The sequence below is a fragment of the Vespa crabro genome, chromosome 23, assembly GCF_910589235.1.
Source record: "Vespa crabro chromosome 23, iyVesCrab1.2, whole genome shotgun sequence".
Lineage (NCBI taxonomy): Eukaryota > Metazoa > Arthropoda > Insecta > Hymenoptera > Vespidae > Vespa > Vespa crabro.
In genome coordinates, this window is record NC_060977.1 from 3,338,274 (window position 1) to 3,355,925 (window position 17,652).

The window sequence follows — 17,652 nt, forward strand, 5'->3', positions numbered from 1 at the left end:
TTTCTTTTCTATGAGTTTCTAGACTTACGGGACATCCCGTAGATCGGAAACGAAATAAATCTCGTTTTTACCTGCGGTATCGACATTTTGAAAAGATTTTTCTTAAAGGTTTTAGATTTAAACGACCTTGTAGATATGAAAAGAAATGATGCGTCTTTATCTGCGTCATGATGTCGACCAAATTTTTTTCTATGGTTTTGAACTTATGAGATAACCTTGTATCATATCAAATACGATATATACATAATCGTCATTTTTATCAAAGTGTCGATTCTTCGAACGAATTATTTTTTTCTCTCTGTAATTTTCAAATTACGAGACAATATTCGTAGATCTTATATGAAATAAATGTCTATTTTTATCCTTCTATCATTGGACATATTAAAAGGATATTTTTCTTGGGATTATGAAATTATCGAACACCTTGTAGATCGTATATGAAAGGGACAAGTATCGAAACATACATACATACTTATTCGTATACTACTTTCGATTTTACATTCTATTCGTTCTAAATATTTCCTTAACTCCGTTAATGTCTCATTTGCAATTATAACTGTCGGCATTTTAATTTTCAATTTATTGTTCATCGATCTATTGTTTAATCATGCGAATACGTGCCGATTGAGATAAATTCTTCTTTTTCTTTTTTTGTTTTTTATATAATACGAACTGAATTGTCTCGTTGAAATTAGAACGTAAGAAAGTAGGAAACTCTGTTAAGTTGAATTTATCGCGTATCTCATAATTAAACATCGGCTATTAAATGAATAAACGAGGTAACATTGGCACGCACGCACGATATCGTGATGCTGCCGTTAAAATTTTATTATAGATCATTATATCGTGGAAAGTCGTATCTTGTTCTTAACGTTCCAATTATTAATCCTATCCGTTGAAAATCTAAAATAATTATGAACATATGGGACGCGATAATGTTATTAAAGTTATTCGTTTAAGAAAGTGTATTAGATAAAAAAAAAAAAAGTCTAAAGTTGTCGTCCCTTTTCATCTTCAACGATTATTTAAATATTTGCAGTGGCTATTATTCTATTTTGTTTTTTTTTTTTTTTTTTTATATCAGAAGTAGTTTCCTAACTATGAATTATTACAGATAAATTATTTTCATTAATCATTAAATTCATTTTCTTGGGGAGTAAAATTGTAATAAATCGATGCTTGATATTTACATGAGTTTAATATTTGGATTTTTCATTCATTATAATGATCTATTGCTGTTTTAATATTTAATATATTTAATAGTTGATATATTGGTATAATATTTTTTTTCCCCCTCGAAACAAATGAAATTTTCGACGGTATTATAATACAATATGATGCATAATTTTATACGCGTTTGATATTAACAATTTTTTTCATTTGAAATAATGATAAAAATTTATTATAACGACGTATTTCTTCATTAACATTTAATACTCGATATGATATTATTTTCATCGAGACGAATTAAAAAAAGAAAAGTAAAGAAAAGAAGAAAAAAGAAACCCCCCAAAAGAAAAAAAAAAAGAGTACTAAAAAAAGAAAGAAAAAGAATCATGCAATTTAATGATTAATATAATTCTTATTTCGAATATATCCTTTTACGATCATGCATTTGCTATTTCAAATTTCTTCGAGTGTTACGATCGCAAAACTCATAAATGATTTACGTACCAGCTTGTTAACTAATTGTAAGCTTCGTAAATAAACCATAGAAAAAAGAAAAAAAAACAAAAAAAAAAAAAGAAAAAGGAAAAAGAAAAAAAAAAAGAAAAGAAAAGAAAAGAAACGAAACAAAATATACGTCGAGATGTTACCTATAAAAAAAATCAAGGGTTCGTGCACCCTCCTCTCCTTCTCCTCCATCTCTTCCTCCTTCTCCCCCTTTTCTCCTCCACCTAGGAAATTCATTTCTTTCTTCTTTCATAGACTCTTGTAGTTAAGTGCGTAGCGAGACGACGATATAAATTATATGGGTGCAAATGGATATGAATTACAGCTAGCCCTTCTTTCAAGGTTTAATCGTTACCTAGTAAATACCACGTATATATAGTTAAGTACTATAGTACATGCATACGTTTGATTTTCCAATAGTAGTATTCAAACGTGATGGTACTCTTCTCGTCATAAAAGCAACCGAGAGAACACATGGCTGGGGTCTTGGCATTGCTTATATGTATACATATATATATATATATATATATATTCCTTTCGATGAAAGACCACACCATGAAAATCAATCTGAACCCGTTACTATACTCGAGTTTCCTTGACGTAAACTATCACTGGATTTGTCGCGTTGCACCTGGTTAACTCCTTCGAGTCTTTTACATTCGGATCGGATTTCGTAAATACTTAGAAATATTCGTCAGCGAGATAATCACGTTCTCTTTCTTTCCCTCTCTCTCCCTCTATCTATCTATCTATTTATCTCTCTGTGGAAAAATAAAAAATTAAAAAATGATATTAATAATAATAATAATGATAATAATAATAATAATGAAGAAATAAAAGGTAACATTCTTAAACTCATTGTTAGATTGTCTTTTGCAGTCTTAGAAATGAATTTGTTCTTTTTTCACAAAAAAATAGTTTTCAACCGGTGACTATAAATTCTCACATTAAATGAAACGTAACGTTGGACGCCCCGAAGTTTTTCGACTTACAAACAACATTGTACTCTCTCTTTCTCTTTTTCTCTTTTTATCTATTTCCCTTCCCCTCTTTCTCTCTCTCTCTCTTTCTCTCTTTTTCTCTTTCTCTGAACATTGAACACACAGCTCGGTCGAACGACAGATGCGGGAGACCTTTTATGTCACATCGCGCCGCCAAAATGGGCATTGTGGTATTCTACGTTTCGTCATGAATAGTAGACATTTCCGAGGGTCGCAATGAAAGAGGCAGTATGGACCACAGAGACCGTTGCTGATTATTGTTCGCGGTTTTACGTACGGAAATTTTCTAGCGAGAAATAAAACGAGAATATTCGTTCCTCTCTTTCTCTCTGTCTCTCCCCCTTTTTCTTTTACTTATTTTTTAATTTTTTTTCTTCTTTTTCTTTTCTTAAGTAAAAGTCACGTTGGTTGTCTGATAATATATCGTTTTATATATATATATATATATATATATATATATATATATATATATATATCAAAATTTCATTCATTATAAAAAATAATATTATAAATTTTATTACTTTGTAAGACTATTAAAATACGAAATATTCTTTTTATCAATTTATTTTATTTTTCGAGATAAAAAAAGTTGATCTTTCATTATATAAACTTGATATATTTCTGACTGATCACTCGTAATATTATTACGATATAGAAATAATAATGAAATAAAAAAAAGAAAAAGAAAAAAAGAGATTCGAACGATTTATATGTATGCATATGTATTTATATGAAAGAAATAAAATGGTATAAATTATAGCGAATCATCATAGATAATAGGAATGTTTCTAAGATAGTACTCTTCTCTTTTAGTGAAAGTCTCAATTCGTTAAAACTGTAAGAAATTTAATATTATAATATTATCATCGTTATAAATTGTATCGTGTCGTAAAAAAACAAATCACACGCACACATACAGAAAGAGAGACACCCACGCACGCACGCATGAACACAAACGATTTAAATTGAAATTAATAAAGAAAGTTTAGATTTTAAAATAAAGAAAATTATTCAATTAGAATTAAAATAAATATAATAGTGAACATTTACGAAATGTATTGTGTAAATTTTGCAAAATTACTTTGTTCGATGATTTATTCGATAAACAAGATATTTGTTTACATACAATATGTCCCATGATTAATAAAATATCAATGGGAATGTGATATTTCAAAGGAATACTCGTAAAGAGTGACATATTAGTAATTTCTAATAAAATATGCTCATATGATATATACATAATAACAGTGGGGCATTTATGTAGAGGCAATGAAGACGATCGTTTCGGATCCCATAAAACACGAGCCCTCACACGACGATGATTATAAATTTGTATTATAAAGTAAATTTTATATTATAGAATAATATTATAATATCTTATAATTATTTTTATTTTTACATTTCTGAATATATAATACATTTTGGGAAATATATTGCATATATTGTTATTCTCATGAACGATTAAAGCGAGAAAATATATATCTATTATAAATGATTTATAAATATATATATATATATATATATATATATATTTATCTTTTTATTGTTATTATTATATATAATATTATTATTATTATTCTTATTATTATTTTGGAATGGAAAAAAAAATTGTTAAGTCTTTGAGCTAGCACTTAGCACAATATGTATTATATCTATAAAAAAAAAAGAAAAAAAATGAAAGAAGTTAACAATGAATCTCGTCATATACAATAAAAATATTCTATAAGATAGTAAACTTATTTTTTATACATTTTTTCTTTCTTTTTTTTTTCTCTCTAACAGAAGTTACCGTTCTCATTAGTCAAACGATTTTATAAAACAACTTTCTAAAGTATCCAATAGGCCGTACAATCTTTCGAATCACTTGATCGTATATGTTCGAGGAATCGATTAAACACGCGATCGTGTGTAATCGATGCCCGTGTAAGTTTAATGTTTTCTCTCCGAACACATCGCGTCCTTCTTCTATTTCCTTTCTTTCATCTCTTTCTAAGTGTATAATACCGAACGAAAGAAAGAAAGAAAGAAAGAAAGAATAAAAGAAAGAGATAGAGATAGCGAGAGAGAGAGAGAGAGAAATAAAAAGAAAGAATGATGATAGATAAATAAATAAATAGATATAGAAAGAGAGAAAGAGAGAAAGAGAGGGATAAATGTATAGATGAAGGAAGAGAGAAAGAGAAGGATATATGTAATAAAGGTACACGTACGACGTACGAAACGACACTTGCATTGCGTGCTAAGGAACATAAATAATGTCCGATGTGTTAAAGAGAGTCTCTTTCTAGCTAACAGGCTCTAGTACGAACCAAACTCGGATATGGCCATGCCATCCCATAGTGTAAAAGAGAGGAAGCATGAGAAAGTGAAGGCTAAAGGGAAGAAAGAGAGAGAGAGAGAGAGAATGAGAAGGGTGAACTCTCCTCATCTTCCTATCTTCCTACTTCACATCCGCTTTCGCACTTGCGAACCGTTCATAAATCACGATTTATATACGTTTCAACATATGATCCCGGTCTCGTAAAAATAATTTTTCCTTCTTAAGCGTTAAGTCTCAAGGTCAAAGAGAAAGAAAGAAAAAAGAAAAGGAAAGGAACGAAAAATAAAAGAAATGAAACGAGGGACGAAAGACGAGATTGAGAGAGAGAGAGAGATGCAGCAAATTATAATACGCTTGCTCTCTTACATATTCATTATCTTTTGTCTTCATCTTTCATCGTAACACCCCATAAGCATCGTTAGGATTGTTAAATGTATTTTTAAATGTATCGTTAATATCATTAAAATTAACATTTTGAAATACATATATATATATATATAAAGAGAGAGAGAAAGAGGGAGAGATTTTATCTTCGGATTATATACGAGATAATTAATTTATGTTTATATATATTTTCTTTTTTCTTTTTTTTTTTTTTTTTTTTTTAATCGTACGATTTACGACAATAATGAATTAAGGATTAATAATTTGCTAGTTGAACGAAAGAAAATGAGATAATTTCTATATACGAAAGTGATATTCAAAAGGAAATCTATTAGTACGATTATATTTTTCTAATACCATATCGATATTATTATTTTATAATGAATTAAAATGAAGTCCACTTTTAAATGTCTCTCCCTCAAAATTGTAAATTATTCGGGATTTCTTTTGAGATAATTTATTTATCTCTTTTTAATTGTATCCTATTAACAGACCATAATGTATTAAGATTAAATGTGCATTTTAAATGTGTCGTTAGAATTAACGAAGGAAAGAAATAGAGAAAGAGAGAGAGAGAGAGAGAGAGAGAAAGAGAAAGAGAATGATTTATCTCACGTGAAAATAGATAATATTTAATCGTACGAGAGAATTTATTGGTCAATTTAATTATACTTTTCTAACAAATCGATTCACTATAATAAATTAGGATTAATAGCATCTTAAATATATCATTAAAATTAACGAAGAAGAATGAAACAGAGAGAAAGAGAGAGAGAGAGAGAGAGAGAGAGAGAGAGAAAGCAAGGTTTGTACTTACGTAAAAATGAGTAATATTTGATCGTACAAGATTTGCATCGTAATGAATTAAAATTAAATGCATTTTAAATACGTTGTTAAAAAGATCGACCGACCGAGCGAACGAGAGCAGAAAGAGAGAGAGAAAGAGAAAGAGAAAGATAAAGAGGTTCGTTTGATGTGAAAAAATGTACCACATTCGGTCCATGCAATGGGAAAACGTAATTATCAAACTCAATTATATTTTTCTCTCATAATGAATATTCAATGTCAAAAAGTATATTATATTATAACAAAAGGGATCTCTTTCGCAATCTTACTTGGGGTAGTAAATCACGGCTGATTAATATCGTAAAAAGGTTTCATTATCTATCGCTCGAATGGATTTAATATTTTTAACTTGTTAATTTAAAAATCCCCTTTACATCCCACGATATTTTCCATAACGAAGTATCCCTTTTTTTCCCTTCTACGGAATCCTCTCCTCCTCTCTCCCTTCCTCCTCCCACCTCTTCAACTTCTCGTCAGAATTTCTTCGAGGTTCGACCTTAAAAGGTCTTCTAACCCGACGAGTGTGTATGTGTGTATGTGTGCGTGTATATATATATATATATGTGTGTGTGTGTGTGTGTGTGTGTGTGTACGACTGTACGGTTAAGTTTCGCAACGATTAAAGTGAATCTTCGTCGGCGACGAGCTTCGGGCTAGATATACAAGAGTGAAAAAGAAAGAGTGGGAGAGCAAAAGCAAGAGAGAGAGAGAGAGAGAGGGAGAGAGAGAGAGAGAGACAGATAGAGAGCAGGAGAAAGAGAGAGAGAGAGAGAGTTACATAGCCGTCGGGTAGAGAACGATAAACGATGGAAAGGATTTATTCGACCTTTGCGGTCTTGGAATGCAATCTTTCGAGACACTTAACCGTACGTGCTTTCGAGGACTACAGATTTCACGAGCTACCAGTACCTGTTTTCCTCGCGAACAATTTTTTTTACAGTCCGTGTTTGTCGCTGCCATGTCGTTGCCTTGTAAGAAGTTCACCATCATCAGCCAGCAATATCAAAAGCAACGGCAACGACAACGGGCAACGGCAACGGCAACGGCAACATGAACGGCAGGAACAACTAACTACCGTCTTAGATGAGGGAAAGTGAAAGTGAACAGAGAGGCGAGAGGAAAAGCAAAGAAATTATACATTGACTTTCATTCGGATCTTTCTCAAATTCTAATAACTATATTGTGTCCTCATATTCATTATAATCTCATTAGAATGTAATCGAAGTTTCTTTGAAACTCGGTATATGAGAAATATAAAAATGTATATGTATATATATATATGTATATATATATAAATATTTTTTTTTCTTTTTTCTTTTCATTCATTAAATGAACTAATTTCAAGTGTTTCATCGTACTTCTGATTTCTATTATTTTTATTATTCTTTTTTTTTTTTTAATATTATTTTTTTAATATTCAAAATTTTATTTACATATATAATTTTGATATATAATCGTCTTGATATCGATTGATTATTCAATTAAGGTATCATTTAAACATTACTTTCTTCGTTCATTTTGTTCGATATATGTATGTATGATAAGTCGATTAAATCTCACGACTTAATAACAAAATACCCACTTGAGAGAGTAATTTTTTCTTCGAGAGCTTCGGAGTCACGATCAATTTAAACGTGATGTTTAACGATCCTCTATATTTTAACGAAACGCCGATGTAACACGGACACATAATTCATATCGAAAAGGATTTCTCTCTCTCTCTCTCTCTCTCTCTCTCTCTCTCTCTCTCTATCTCTCCCACCCCCTCTCTTTTTTTTTTCTTTATTTTTTTTTAAATTCCTTACGACTTGCAGATTTGTTTCTTCAATTAAAAATCGTATTTGTCAAAGAAGGCCACATATATATGTATATATGTATAATGTATATACGTATACAACGCAACTTTTAATCGATCGATTATGTGTTTATGTTAGACGTAACAGATTATACCGCCGTTTTTATTTCTCGAGTCGAACGAATGAATCCATATGTGATGAAAAAAATTATCCCTAAATGATCTTCGATCTATGTTGGTTGTATGTTAGATCACGATAACGTTTAAATAAGATACCTTAATACAAAATATATTATTTCTATTTGACTTTCTTTAATTTTATTTCAATGAAAAATTATTATGAGATAAATATTCCCGAGAAATGATACCCTCGTTAATACGTTTCCTCGATCATTGTACCCTCGATCGATTTAAATTATTCTATTTGCTAGAGAAACCAGCTTCTTTATCTTTTCGGAGCAAGAAGTTCGAATGTAGTACAAAGATATCAAAGGAAATAGACGTTCAGAAGAATTTAACATCAAACCGGCTGCTCCGCGTTCTTCGCGGCAATTAAAACGACTATTGACCTATCTTTTCTTATTCAAAATATTTAATTATATTGTAGTGATAATAAATAATGAATATTAAATAAAAATAATAATAATAATAATGATAATGATGGTAATAATAATAATAAAGTCATAATAATAATCATATAAATAAATATTATTATATAATAATAATAATTTTATTAATAATAATATAAAAAGATATATCCGTAACAAGAAATGAGCATTACTTGATCAGAGATCTATAATTTTCATTATTCCACTAAAATCAAATAATTTTGAAAAAAAGAAAGCTAAGTAAATAATCACAATAATAATGATAAATAATAACAACAACAGCAACAACAATAATAATAATAATAATAATAATTTTCAAGAAATGCACGAAATAATGAGAAAGAAGAAAAAAGAAATAAATAAATAAAAATATCAAAGAAAATATCAAGGACAAATATTTTACGTCAAAAGCTTCCTTCACATATTTCGATAGTTTATTCACCTGATTTCCATTCCAAACGATCAACCTCATAATGATAATAATAATAATAATAATAATAATAATAACAATAATAATAATAATAATAATAATAAAATATAAACTATACGGAACTTGTGTGCTTGCAAGACATTCCAATGTGCTCGACAACCTGTCGCACGAGTTAAACGTAAAACTTATGGCGGTGTCTTTAATCGTCGATAATAGGAAAGTCTAGATGGTTCTTCGTCTATCCTCACTTGATCCAGTCCAACCGGGAAAAACCATTTAGAATCGAACAAAATGTATTATACCAGTTTTCTAACACAACCAACCAATCAACTAACCAACCAACCGACCAATCATCGTCGTCCTTCTATCCTCGTCGTTCTTGATGATCGTTAAATATTCAGGAAAGTGTTTGCCACCAATACCGGTCGTACACGCGCGACCGGTCTTTCGAAGGAAGGAAAAAAAGAAATAAAAAAAATGAAAAAAAAAAAAAGAAAAAGACAAAAAGAAGAAACACACACAAAAGTAGAAAAAGAAGAAAATGTTGCCACACCAAGATCGAAAAAAGAACGAACGCGATTCGATTAACGTTTAATTAACAACTTATCGACCTATGACGTGTTCTCTTGTTTATGAACATTTTTATTAATCTAACCTATACCCCATCTAAATGAAAATTTCATCGCTATAAATTTGAAAATCTATTTCCCGCAAGATGGACGAGTATCGGAGGAAAATTAGATCGGTTAATAATCTTCGAAAAATCTCTTCTTATTTATACTCCGTTTGTGAGTCAGTGATAAAGATAACGATAATTACGATTATTCGTCTCTGATAAAATCATTGACGATTAATTACAGTCTAGGAAATTAACTATCTATCTCTCTCTATCTCTCTCTCTCTTTCCGTCTATCTGTCTCACTCCAAAGATTTATATTTTTATCTTTTAAGATCTTCCATTTCCATAATGGCGTGTTAGAAGTCAGAATGATTCGTTACTTCATTGTAAATATCGTTATATCGAACGATAAATAATTACACATTGTATAAATCATCGTGAACAAAAGAAAACAAAGATTTTGATTTGTTAAATGTTATGTATCGTCTGGAGATTGCTGGAGTCTCTTTTCTTTCTTTTGTTTTTTTTTTTGTTTTTTTTTTTTTTTTGTTTTTTTTCAACGAATCTTTTGGCTCAGATCCATGACTATTATACTATTTATATCCTGACGTTGCAAAATAAATCGTTTTAACGATTACCGAGAACGAACTGAAAACTTTGATCGACATATTCCACTTAATCAAACGTTCCTATACTAAGATAATTTTATTGTATGTACAATGAAAATACCATTATTATCAAACAATATAATAAAACGTTAACTAGATCGAAAGTTTTAATAATACGTACGCCAATAATATTGAAAAAAAGAATTATATATGTGAATGATTGAATTTATCAATTCGTACGTTAACGTTGATTTATCGTAAGTTATATTGTATGTACGTACGTATTGAATTTAATAATCGGTTCGATGGAAATGCGTAGTTTGTCTTCAGAGAAAAAGGGATGTCATCCCCCTCCTCGTCACCCCTTAGTCCTCCCTCTCGACACCAACCCCAATCCCAATTCCAATTTCCAATTCCAATTCCCATTTCAATGAAAATTTTAATTCAGAAAAATAGATCACTTTTCCCGTAAGTCATCCCGTAACCATTGATAATTCATTTCACGAACGATCATTTTTTCAATGACCGATTTGACGTATATATATATATTATAATGAAAAGTTCGAGATCGAAGATAGTATTGATAAAAATAATTATTTTGCAAAAATTCAAAAGATTATTAATTGTATGTATTAAATAATTAAATTTGCAATATATTTTCAATGATTAAATTTAAATATGAAATGTCAAAAATAATTATTTTATTTTATGTTTGTTTTATTGTTTCCTTTTTTTTTTTTTTTTATCAATAACGTATATATATATATATATATATTTTTTTTTTTTATTCAAGTATGGATTAGACGTGAAACGGATAGAGGTTAAGATCTTTCATATCGCGTTAATTAAAGAACGTAATTACATATAATTGGTCGATGAAACATTCCAATAACGAAAAGAGAAATGTAACTTGGCACGTGGCCTAACTACAATCGCTACTTACATACCTCCCTCGGGCTTTACGGTGAAAAGAGGAAAGAAGTACTTACATACTTATTTCTTAAGGCTTAAGTCAGTAAAACCTAAGGAGAAAGAGACAGAGAGAAAAAAAAGAGAAAGAGAGAACGTGTCACGTACTTACTTACACGTAGAAAAGACAAATACGAAAGATGTACTCGAATCGATCCAGTAAATGGGACTTGGTGAAGAATAAACGACGGGATTATACAAAAAAGAAAGTACGTGCATTGTACGAACGAATGTAATTTTATTTAGATTTTAATCGAGCTTCCTTCTGTCTATGCAAACATTACAAACGAGATGAATTTTAAACGTCGTAAATGACTGATGATATTTTATTTTATTTTGTTTTATTTTCATTTGTTTTGTTTTATTTTATTTTATTTCATTTTAATCATTAAAAATGATCGAAAAGATTTGTTATGAAAATGTATAAAGAAATTTGTCTATATATTAATAATTTGTATTTATAATATTTCTATTGATATTTACTTTTATTCCTTTTTTTTTTTTTTGTTATTTTTTTATTAACTAAATATATTATATGAAATTATGTTTCTCATTATATTTTTCTGTTTTTCTCTTTCTCTTTATCAAATTCTGGCATCTTGTATATAAAAAAAAAAAAAAAAAATATATATATATTGTTTATGCTGCATACTACTACATACATATTTTATCGATAACAATTAAAAAAAAAAAAAAAAGAAAATAATAATAGTAATAATAATAATAATAATAATAAAGTAATGAGATAAATTTTAAACATTCGATAAATATTTAGCAACACTCCTTTACATTTTTTTTTTTTTTCATTCAAATAAAATTTAAATTCATTAACATAATTGTTGCATAAATTATCCACAAAAAAAAGTTAATATCTCCGTGTATAAAGAATTTCATATCACAAGTTAGTTAATATTCTCATATGCGATTACACATTTATATTCAACGTATTTTTATGGGAATAATAATAAAAGAAAAAATAAATTGCAATTTTGCATATTGCCTTTTTCTTCTTTTTTTTTTTTTTTTTTTTTTGTTTTTTAAATATAAATTATACATATTATTTGATTTTGCAAATTATAAAAGTTGAAGGAAAATATTCAATTAAAATTCGAACAGAGAATATCATTATTATATGTCAAGCTATAACAACAATTATATTGACGAACAGTTCTTTCAAATTTTTTTCCATCTAATATAATAATTTATGAAGAAAAAAAATCTTTTAAATAAAATTCAATATATATATATATATATATTAAACTACATACATACTACCTTCTGCATGTAAGATTTCTTTCTCTCTCTCTCTCTCAGCCACTCGCTTTAACATGATTGTTTTGAAAACATGAAGACAATCGATCGAGCGTATCTATTTTATGAGAAAAGATATATACATATATACCACTCTTATTTCGTCACGGACACTCAATCGAAATTGTTCACGTTCTGGATCTCTGAATTCAGGATAGAATACTACTACTCGTCCGTGGCCAAGAGGATTTCACGCTCGCGCAAGCACGCACCGTGAATATACATATATACATACATACATACATACATACATACATACATACATGTACAGATACATACATATATATATATATATGGAAAGGCTCTACGATATGTTTTCTGTAAACGTTCTTATATGTCCCGCCCTCCTACGTGCCTTTCTCGACAATGATGTCTATACGTTGTACGGATAAACCACGACTGCCCCCTCCTGCCCCACCCCTCCTTCATCCCTTCCTCCATCGTTCATCCACCATCCTCCTTTCTCCTTCATTTCTTTTTCCCTTTCTTCCCTATCGTTCCTTCTTTCTTTCCTTCCTTCCTTCTCTTCTCTTCTCTTCCCTTCCCTTCCCTTCCCTTCCCTTCCCTTTCCTTCCCATGACGTTATTTACTTCCATATGTCGATTTATGGCCTCTCCCTGTCGAGAGGGCGGAATGCTTCTGCTATGTGCAAGCACGGCAGGGGGGCCTCTTCCATATATATATATATATATATATATATATATATAGAAACCGAAAGGCGCTATATGAAAATCGTCCATCGCGTTTTTCATCGGCAAACTAAATATTTCGTTAACGTGATTATCATTATCTCAATTGAATATTTAATTTCTTTTCTTTTTTTTTTCTCTCTTTTAAGGAAATGAAAAAGATCGAATAACAACGTTGGATTCTCGTAAAATGATTAAAAAAAAAGAAAAAAAAACAAAAAAGAAAAGAAAAGATTGAATGAATATAAAAACGTGATATCAAATATCATTGGCATATCATTTATCAAAATTAATTTATCTCTCTTATCTTTTATTTGATTTTAAATGTAAAAAATTTTCTATTAGATTTTTCTTTTGTTTTTATTTATTGATTTTTATCTTTTTGAAATTTACAGAGACATATCGACAAGGGAAGCGACCTCGCAGAGGCGGCGAGTGCGAGCGGACTTCGTGAACTCGCTCGATCCTTGAAACAACATCTTCGAGGATTTGGTTCCAGGTTGGAGGATCGACGCGAGTATCTCGAGGATACGTCGAGATGCTGTCTATTGCAGGACCGTGCTTACGAGTGGGCGCAGGAGGCTCGCGTGGCCGCCGAAAGGAGATCCCAACAATTTCTAATGGCGAGGCCACCACTCCCACCGGAACATTTCAACGAGATGATGGCGCTCGCTGAAAAGCTCGGTAACGAGATACTTCTTGAACAATGTCGCATAGCTAGGAATAAGTGTGCGGAAGCTCTTGAAATTGCTAGGACTTCTTCGGCACCTGGCTCGCCAGCTAGAAGAAGATCCTTTGCCACTTCGGATTCTTCGACATCTTGGGACGATAGTTTGACGAAGAGTAAGTTCTAATTTATTTATTTATTTTTTTTTTTTATTTATTTATTTATTTATTTATTTATTTTCCTTTTCTTTTTTCTTTCTTTTTTTTTCTTTTGCTCGTGCCTTCGCTCATTCCTTCTTTCACGTATTTATTTTTTCTTATTCTTTCTTTTTTCATTACGAATATTTTTGACAATTTTTCGTATAATAATTAAGATCATCGTTTAAAACTGTCCTGAAAGTTTGAAATGATAAATGAAAGAAGAATTGAGAAAAATGAATTGAAAAGAAAATTGAAGTGTGATTTAAAATAAAAAAGTATCTCAATGTATGTATCGCTGTTATGGCTTTTTTTTATATCATTGAACTATAATGTCTACAGATATATTTCACGTACTTTTATAAAAAATATAGAAGTTTCGTAGAAATATAAAAATATAAAACTAGTAAAGATTATCAAAATATTATTACTATTATTATTTTTCTTTTCTTTTTTTTTTACCGTATAAAAAAATTTTTATCAAAATATCTGAATAAAAATTTTGAATAACGAATAAAAAATTTGCCACTGCGTTTAATATTCGTGATCATCGATCAAACGTCATACGATAATATATCAAACTTTCCAATATTTATTATTTCACTTCACGCATGAATTTTTCATTAATAAGAAAAAATATATTCGATAACATTCAAAAGAAAACAAAAAAAAACTGTTATAGTCAATGTTTCTGAAATCGATTTATACTTGGTATTACTCATAAAAAAAAAAGAAAAAAAGAAAAAAAGATAGTTGAATTTTATTAATAAAAAAAAAAAAAAAAAAAAAAAGGAAAAAGGAAAAAAAAGAAAAGAAAAAAATTGGGATTAAAAATAATCGATCCTTCGTTATTCATTTTCGTACATCATATTAATTAATTTCATTTAATGACACACACACACATATATATATACATATATATATATGTATATATTGATAGAAGAATCATTTTTAGGGACTTCATGGGACGATAGCGATAGCACCGCATCTTACGCATGTCCGATGGAAAGTGTTGGATCCGGTGGAAGCGGAGGTCGGCCGGTATTGGACAATATTGCGGAACTTTGGGAAAGTGCCGAACAACTTCTCGATTGTTCTCCACCAAGAACACCACCGAGAAGTCCAGCGCCACGAAGATTGGTCAAACCTCCTGTTAATTCGCACCTTCATAGGGCGGCTAGTATAGCACCCGGAATGAAAGCAAAAAAGTACGATTATATCCCTCCGTCATTCTCCTTGCACAAATCATTTTGCTTTCTTTCTTTCTTTTTTCTTTTTCTTTATTTTTTTTTCTTTTTTTTTTTTTTTTTTCTTTTTTTATTTTTTAATTTTTTCTTCTTACGTCCGTTACATCAACTTTAACAAAATACAAGTCATTTGTATAGTCGATCATTTACAATGTATCTGTACATTAAGGAAGAAATTGAAGAGGTTGTAAAAAAAAAAAAAAAAAAAAAAAAAAAAAAAGAAAAAGAAAGAAAGAAAAAAAGAATATATATAAACTTTGATCCCTACGCTGATGAATTTTTTTTTTTTTTGAACTTTCTCTTATTTTCCACGAATTCATCAACGTACGAGATATCCATTCTAGTAATTTCTTCCAACCGCAATTTCAATTACGCGCGGTCATAACGAGCCATTACGTTGACGACGTCCTTAATAAAGAATTTCACCTTGCAGAACGATACTACTTATAATGAGAGAGATGATACAAACCGAACGAGACTACGTGAAGTCGTTGGAGTATATAATAGAGGTATAATTATTACAAAAATAAATATATATAATTGTTAACTTTTTTTTTTTTTTATTATATCAATCCTCATTCTTAAAACTATATTCATTTCTTTTTCATTTTCTTTTTTTTTTTTCTTTTTTTTTGTGTGTGTGTGTGTATGTGTCCGGCAATTGAAGAATTACATACCTGAACTGGTGCGAGAGGATATACCTCAGGCATTGAGAGGTCAAAGAAATGTGATCTTTGGTAATGTTGAGAAGATCTATGAATTTCATAGTCAACATTTTCTACGGGAATTAGAACAATGTGAACAATCGCCAATGCTCGTGGGACAATGTTTCCTAAGACACGTAAGTATCTTCTTTCTCTTTGTAAAAATATAATTCGACGATAAAAAAGAAAAAAGAGAGAGAGAGAGAGAGAGGAGAAGATATTTTTCTAACAAAAAAAAAAAAAGAAGTAAGAATAAGTGAGTATAAGTATAAATAAAAATAAAAAGATTCAGAACAAATATGAACGAGAATAAATAATGATAAAAGAAGAATTAAGAATAAATAAGAATAAGAAGTAAAATAAAATTTCTTAAAAAAATTCTATCTATAGGAAAATAATGGTGATTCTTTTTTTTTTCATTTAGGAAAAGAAATTTTATCTCTATGCTCTATATAACAAGAACAAACCAAATTCGGACTCGTTAATGGCCGAATACGGTACGACGTTTTTCAAACAAAAACAAATGGAACTAGGAGATAAAATGGATCTTGCGAGTTATCTATTAAAGCCCGTCCAACGTATGGGAAAATATGCATTGTTGCTTCAACAATTGGTTAAAGCAGGGACGGATCTATCCGAACAAATGTCTGGTAAAGATGAGAAAGAAGAAAAAGAGGATGGCGTTAAACCGGTAGTAGAGGGGGAAGCTGATTTAAGGGCTGCAGAACAGATGGTACGGTTCCAACTTAGGCATGGAAATGACCTCCTGGCTATGGACTCCCTCCGAGATTGCGATGTACGTTGAATGTTAAAAGGAATTCAAAAAAAAAAAAAAAAAGAGAGAGAGAGAAAAAAAAATAGAAAAAGAAATAAAAGATTTATCCTTTCGTTTAATCTCTTGTATTAAATTTATACGATCGATTTTCGATAGGTAAACGTAAAAGAGCAAGGCAGGTTATTACGACAAAATGAATTCTTGGTTTGGCAAGGCAAAGGAAAGAAGTGTCTTCGTCAAGTTTTCCTCTTCGAGGATCTAATACTTTTCAGCAAAGCTAGAAGATTTCCCGATAGAAAGGTATGAATAAAAAAAGAACAAAATAATAAATAAATAAGTAAATAAATGAATAAATAACATATTGAAAATATTACAAATTACTTCTTATTAATCCTTTATATCAAATTTGTATATATATTTGTAAATATATATATATATATATATACATATTTATAATATATATTTATATTATATATATATCCATATAAATAATTGTATAATTTTCCATGACAGAACCTTGATATATACATCTATAAGCACAGCATCAAAACGACGGATATAGGTTTAACCGCTGTTATCGCGGATTCACCAACTAAATTCGAGATTTGGTTCCGCAAGAGGAAGCCCGGAGACACTTACACGTTGCAATGTGCAAGCGAGGAGATAAAAAAAGCTTGGACCGAGGAATTGAGCAATCTTCTTTGGAAGCAGGCGCTTCGAAACAGAGGTGACAATCCGCATTTAGATTTCTCTGAATTGTAAAATACGAACGATGCCCTCTGACGTTTATTGTTATTTGACTTTTTTT

General features: G+C 29.8%; 1 protein-coding gene across 4 annotated transcripts in view; it reads left to right on the plus strand.

The window, feature by feature from the left end:
• Positions 1–17,652, plus strand: part of LOC124432083 (puratrophin-1-like) — a 338,073-nt gene that overhangs the window by 317,498 nt on the left and 2,923 nt on the right. For all 4 annotated transcript variants that reach the window (XM_046980634.1, XM_046980635.1, XM_046980636.1 and 1 more), the window contains 7 exons: positions 13,650–14,097; positions 15,074–15,326; positions 15,799–15,874; positions 16,033–16,206; positions 16,494–16,865; positions 17,001–17,144; positions 17,358–17,571. In XM_046980634.1, the coding sequence (XP_046836590.1) occupies positions 13,650–14,097; positions 15,074–15,326; positions 15,799–15,874; positions 16,033–16,206; positions 16,494–16,865; positions 17,001–17,144; positions 17,358–17,571 (1,681 nt within the window). The remainder of the gene's footprint in view (positions 1–13,649; positions 14,098–15,073; positions 15,327–15,798; positions 15,875–16,032; positions 16,207–16,493; positions 16,866–17,000; positions 17,145–17,357; positions 17,572–17,652) is intronic.